Source organism: Ornithodoros turicata, chromosome 3 (assembly GCF_037126465.1).
Source record: "Ornithodoros turicata isolate Travis chromosome 3, ASM3712646v1, whole genome shotgun sequence".
NCBI classification, from domain to species: Eukaryota; Metazoa; Arthropoda; class Arachnida; order Ixodida; family Argasidae; genus Ornithodoros; species Ornithodoros turicata.
The window spans coordinates 81,289,732-81,295,731 of NC_088203.1; the positions used below are offsets into that span (position 1 = coordinate 81,289,732).

Genomic DNA, 6,000 nt, shown 5'->3' on the forward strand with positions numbered 1-6,000 from the left:
TTTGTCAGGGTCTCCAACCTTACTAAAACTATAAAAAAAAAATAAAAAAAACGGGGATGGGTCGGTACAGAAAACCGATACCGAAAAGTAACGGAAACTGAAATGGCAACAAATATTAGGCCAATGACGGAGGCGGTAACGGAAACGAAAATGCTTCCTGTGCCTTTCTCTGAATTTTCAACCGTCTTTCTTCTTACTTACCTTCAGCGCAGATTGGGTACGTAATGGTCACGGGCACCACCACTCCTTCTGGCTGAAATGAAAGCAGTCAGTATCAGCGCCATTGCAGTCGTCATCAACTATACGTATCACAGTTGCCACTAAAACAGTCCACTCCGCCCTAACAGCTGTTATAATTTCCCTGATATCCACGCGCACTGAACAGAAAATGCTAGGTGGCGATATGCATAGATTGAGAAGTTACCCGTCAAAAGGAACTCGTTACAAGTTCAGTTACCATGTGCAAAACGTAACTAAGTTAATAACGAAGTTCTTCAGCCTGAAATGTAACTCGCAGTTACTGAATTACTTAAAGAAAAGAACGAGTTACTTCCAAGTTACTTCGGCGACTAAACAGCATTACGCAGGTGCAGCGCGCGTGAGCAGTTGAATTAGACCTTGAGTTGCCTGCGGAGGAGTGCAACACGCTTAGATCGTTTTCGTTTATGTCCAACAATAGACCTCTCCCTGTTTGTAAACAAATGACGTCATAGTGTTCGACAGCGCCAAAATTTGGTAGAATTGAACTACGCTCGTAGCTAGAGGCGAACAAGGTCGCGCCCGAAAGCCACGGTCCTGAGGGGATTACGACATGGTCCCTTAAAGGGACGCGACCCTCGGTCCTACTTTTCTTTCAATGGAAGGTAGCGAAGAAGTGCCCGTTTGTGGAACCCAGCCCTCTCCTTCCAATCTGTTTCGGTTTCAGTCTGTCTACCAATGTCATGATGACGTTTCTCTGGTAGAGTTCTATTCGAACGCTTTGCATCTTACTCCCTGTGGGCGCACGATGGTCCAGCTTCATTTCAATGGCAGCGGTTCTTACTTCCTCAGTAAAATATTGTCATTGATTGATTATCACGTTTTGATAATCACGATAAACTAAACGGGTAACACGTTTTATGGCAAAAAATGCCATGAAGGAACCAGAGAGAAAGCAAGAAAATATGTGGACGTCAGTGAAAAGCGAGTTAAAAGTAACTTGGAACGTAACTTGAATAGAATATTTATTTCACCCGTCTACGAAATGTTCAAAATATCACAAAGCCTGACTGCCGAAAAATCTCAGACCAGTGTGCCACACGGCCGCCATCCCCCAGAAACAAAACGATGTCATTTACCTTCTCCAGTTCCAGTATACAAAAAAACGTAACTTAACTTACTTTGGCAACGTTACCTGAAAAAGGAACGAGTTCCTCTGAAAGTTACCACGCCGCAAAAGTACCGAGTTAAGTTAAAAGTTACAAAAAAAAAAAAAAAGAACTTAGTTACAGTAACGAGTTACTTGCAACGAGTTACCTCGAACTCTGGCGATATGGCTCATGCGAAAAACGTTGCTATTTGCTGAAGCAAAGCGCAGTGTTTGAACCACCTGTAACAGTTGTCTGAAATCCGTCTCCCGTTGAGAGCGATTTCGTTTACGGCGTTGTACTAGGGAGGTTTAGGAAATCATTAGCGAGTTTTAGTGCATCGGAATAATTCTACGAATACGATACGATAAAAGAAGTAATCAAACCCGTGTATGTGTGACAATGTGGTTTCACTCGCTCCAAAGCACGACCTACTAGATTATAACGACCATGTGATAGGCACCCCTTCCCAGCGCCGCAGTTGGAAGCCAGCGGTGGCACTACTCATCGGCCCGGTTGTTGCTTCCTCAATTTCTGCAATTCTTCGTACTTCAGCTTACCTTATTATTTTTGTACAAGCGTTGAATGTTCCGGTTGAATGTTGAAGCACGGGAGGTGCTTCTTTCTAAAGTTGATCAGTATCATCATTCTATGCGTTTCCATAGGAGCTCTTGCTGTCGTCTGCTACGGCAGTCGAACGTCCGCTTCTGCGCGTTCAAAATTCAAATTTCCATTAATCAATCACAATGCAGATCTCGCGGGCCGATGAGTAGCGCCCCTAGCGGATCATGCGGACGGGCTCCTCATAGGGGTGGCCGATTATGACATGGTAGTCTGGTAGGTCGTGCTCCAAAGAAAGAGCGTGATTGGCAAGTCATGTTTTCGGAACTGTTATCGCGAACACCTTCATGTACTAAAACTCCCTATGGGCGTCCTCCACTTCCGACTCCGTACCGTTGTCAGTCAATCAGGTATCAGCAACGTGATGTCAGCCCCTTGCAACCAATCAAGCGGTTGGCTTATTTTTCGGAAACGTTATTGTGAAACTTCTAAGTTTTCCTAACTCCCAGCATAACCCGTCCAAGTTGTCGTTTACTTGTTCGGGGAATAGGAGCTACACTATATCTAAAGAATTATAGGCATCCGAGCCAATATTCGTCACATCGGTGATAAGGCAGCACGGACATGGCGTATACGATGAATGAAGGTATAAATAAAACCGTAATCCTTAGGGCATACATCTGGCGAATTGGGGTGGTCATTTCATGGCAACTTTTTTTTGCCAGATCCCGAGCAGTCATGTTCCCTTGGTCGAAGCGAAGCAATCTCGCATGTTCGCGTGGCGCTTTCCGAGCACCAGAAATTTGCCAGCTAGCACTTTTTTTCGCCCGGTCTCGGAACCATCGAGCAGCGGGTTGCACAACTATATCCCGTGTCGTTACACACTGCAACGGTGGGCAGTGCCCTCATTCGCCTGCACCCGAAGACGGGCGACCGCTATGTCCCTCGCGTGGTCCAAGAGACTAAAACCGCTAGATTCCTGACACTCATGTTCGGGTGGCAACGCTCATGTGATCCAGCTCGGGCGCCGACCCGGCAATTTGGGAGTACTAGGCCGCGTTGCCACGAAATGAGCCCCCGAATTCGCCAATAGATATTTGCGAAAATGGCAAAGAAAGATGATGGTGGCGAACTTCAATACTTGGAACCCTGAGATTGTAGACAAAAATGTGACGACAGCATCAAAAATCCTATCGCGAAAAAAGAAAAAAAAAAACGAGCTTTTCTCTACAGCCACGGTTTCAACTATGGTCTTGCAAATAAGCTGCGATCTAGTTATGGCACTGATTTCACGTCATTTTCTCACACCGTCACCGTCAGTACAGCTGAGACCCGGTATACTTACCCTGATGTTCAGAGACACGGCAACCCTCTCAACGCCCGTGTGGGGATACACATTAGTGCCTGAACCGTACGAAGCAAATTCGGGATTGTATTCCACGGCTGCAGTGAGTGTGCCGATTCCAGCAGCAAATGGGACTACGTTGAAGATGAACGACGTGGTACCCGAGAGTTGACATATCGAAGCGTAGATGTCGCAAGGTGTCGAGACTATATCCACGTTCTGTGTGGCTTGCAGACCTGCTCTGACCTTAAATGGCATCGGTATTATGCAAAAGGACAGTCCCGGTATCTGCCTACCCAAGACATGTAGTGCCCAAACTTACCACAATGCATTGATCGACGTTGCTTGTGGCTGTAACAATGATGCTGGCTTGCTCTCCCAATGCAATGTACGGAGGGAATGTAACGTTGAGGGAAACCGGTTGAGGTCCTTTACGTTCTCCGACGGCACAGGTTGTGCTTCCACTACGCAGATTTTTAGGGCGTTATGTGTTATCAGTAAATATCTGTCATTATCTATTCATCTGTTATCAGTATATACCTGTCAGTATATATCTATCTACATGTTATTACTATACATCTGTTTTACAAAAACAATCCCCTCATGGGATGAAACATGGCGTTATTTTGACGCCAACACCAAAAGGAAATACGTAGCGGCCAGCCATTGGTCTCCTCAACAGATCTTCCGCCATGAGTGGGCGAGTCGCTTGAAAAGAAAAGACTGGTTCTCCTGCTGAGCAGTTCCGTACCCTGCCTGTCTCTTCGCAACAAGACCAATGACAGGGCGCACCGCATTGCCGCCCTCCTCCGTAATGTAAAGCGTACATTGCTGGTTCGTTCATAAACCACGAACCACGTCACGGATGCGTCCCGTTCCTTTTGGATTGCTGTCAACGTTTGGGGCATCTTGCATTACGACAGGACAAATTTTTGCCCTCCAGTGCTCCTTACGTAACTGATGCCATAGCACCGCAGACTCATTAACCACTTGTGACGCACATGCTAGGAGAAGGACTCGGCCTAGAGATGAAATATCGTAGATAGCCCGCGTGTATCCTAAGACCACTCTACCTTACCTAGTCATCGATGCGGAAGTCATTCGAAAAGCCGCAAGGAACATCGTGAATACTACGGCGTGTGGCATGGCAAGCGGACCAGGAGGGCAAACTTGACAACTTCAAGCTTGGATGCTAAACCACGATGCGGGAATATGGTGCCGGAACGAGACAAGGAGTTCCGGATGTAATACCCGATTCGACAGGTGGCAGCGCAGGTGGCTGAACTGTTTACAGTTCATGCGCATGGGAAGGCCACTGACAGGCCAGTGAACTTTTTCATCTACGCTTTTCTGTCACGCTTTTCGTTTGTTTTACTTGACTTCTGGGGAACTGGAACGGGCTACATCAGGTCCCATTAACTTACTGCACGTATCGCAAGCCGACAGCTGGCGTGCTGTTTCCGACAGCGGAATAGCCCAGGTATGAACGATAACATTGCAGAGACAACGTCTAATGCAAAATACCGCAGGGATTCTGATCAACGACTCTTTGCGCGGCTCTAGTAGAACTCTAGTCGCGGCGGTTACTGGAAACCGTCAACAGTGTGGATCGGCGCGGGCAATTCGCATTGCATGCTTTACGTTCGGCGCGTTCCCTCTGCTTTGTGGGCCAACATGGTAACAGAAAATTAACACTCTGTGAGAGGCAATATCAGTGGACATACGAATTGCTATTTTGTCGTGAGCAGGAATAACGCTGTAATACAATAAAAATTGTAACACAGTAGCCTTTCCTTGCTAGGTACTTTGTGTGCAGGAAGGACGGTGGACATGATTATTCCTCCTCTCAATGGATTACTCGGAGCTTTTATAGTGCATTAATAATTAATTCGGTACATGAAGTCTGAACGGTTAAGCAAAAGAACGCCCCAAGCCCTGTGAGTGCTTCGCACGGGTAATCGTCTCCGGAATTCGTTGAGCATTTCATGCTGTCGAAGAATCTAAACACTTCTTGTTCAGGTTTCCGGTTACTGTCATTGTCCCTTCCGTTGATCACTGAATCGAGCACGTTGGGAACAGCAGCTTCTGGCGGCAGGTCATATATATTACCGATTGTAGTGTGTAGTGTTCTGCGTATGTTATCGAAACGTCCGAGCTCCTCGGCGCCCCTTATTTAGTTAGCCTCCACTTGACTAGTACCGGCAAAATGCGTATTGAAGCTGGTATGCACCTGTCCCGAATGATCCTTATCCCAAATAGCGCAGGTTGATTACACTAACTGTACCAGAGGTGCCATCACACCAACCACCACCACCCTATAGATAACACGAACATAAATGGAGGTCATGAGAGAAAATTCATCAATACCAGAAATTATATCACACACCTGGTGCTTTGCGGCGACTTGCTACGCAGTCGTGCGGAAGAACCGGAAGGTTGTACCAGTGATTTATCCGCGCCCTCTACCCCTCTAAATGGACAGCAACACCCCTCAACTCGTTTTACCGGTGTACCCACTAGAGGGGGTGGCCTTGCCATTTCAGCTTTAGACATATGTAGGCAATTATATATGTTAAGATGTTAAGACGTAACTAGAATAATGACTCCGCCCTCCCCATTTTTTGCAACACACCTCCGAGAGCCTGGATAAACCACAGGTTAGCACGTAGGGATTGCTTGTGTCACGAGCATCCGTCCAATGTAAATCTAACAGCAACAACTGAAATACGGCAGTCGTCGAAAAAGCTA

General features: G+C 46.7%; 1 protein-coding gene across 1 annotated transcript in view; it reads right to left on the bottom strand.

The window, feature by feature from the left end:
* The window catches only part of LOC135387401 (ovostatin-like), a 43,322-nt gene extending 37,649 nt beyond the window's left edge, over window positions 1-5,673 (bottom strand). The window contains exons 1-4 of the mRNA XM_064616614.1: window positions 5,639-5,673; window positions 3,575-3,716; window positions 3,253-3,488; window positions 202-253 (exon numbers count right to left, since the gene is read on the bottom strand). Coding sequence (XP_064472684.1) covers window positions 202-253; window positions 3,253-3,488; window positions 3,575-3,584 — 298 coding nt within the window. The 5' untranslated portion in view covers window positions 3,585-3,716; window positions 5,639-5,673. The remainder of the gene's footprint in view (window positions 1-201; window positions 254-3,252; window positions 3,489-3,574; window positions 3,717-5,638) is intronic.
* Window positions 5,674-6,000: the final 327 nt, after the last annotated feature.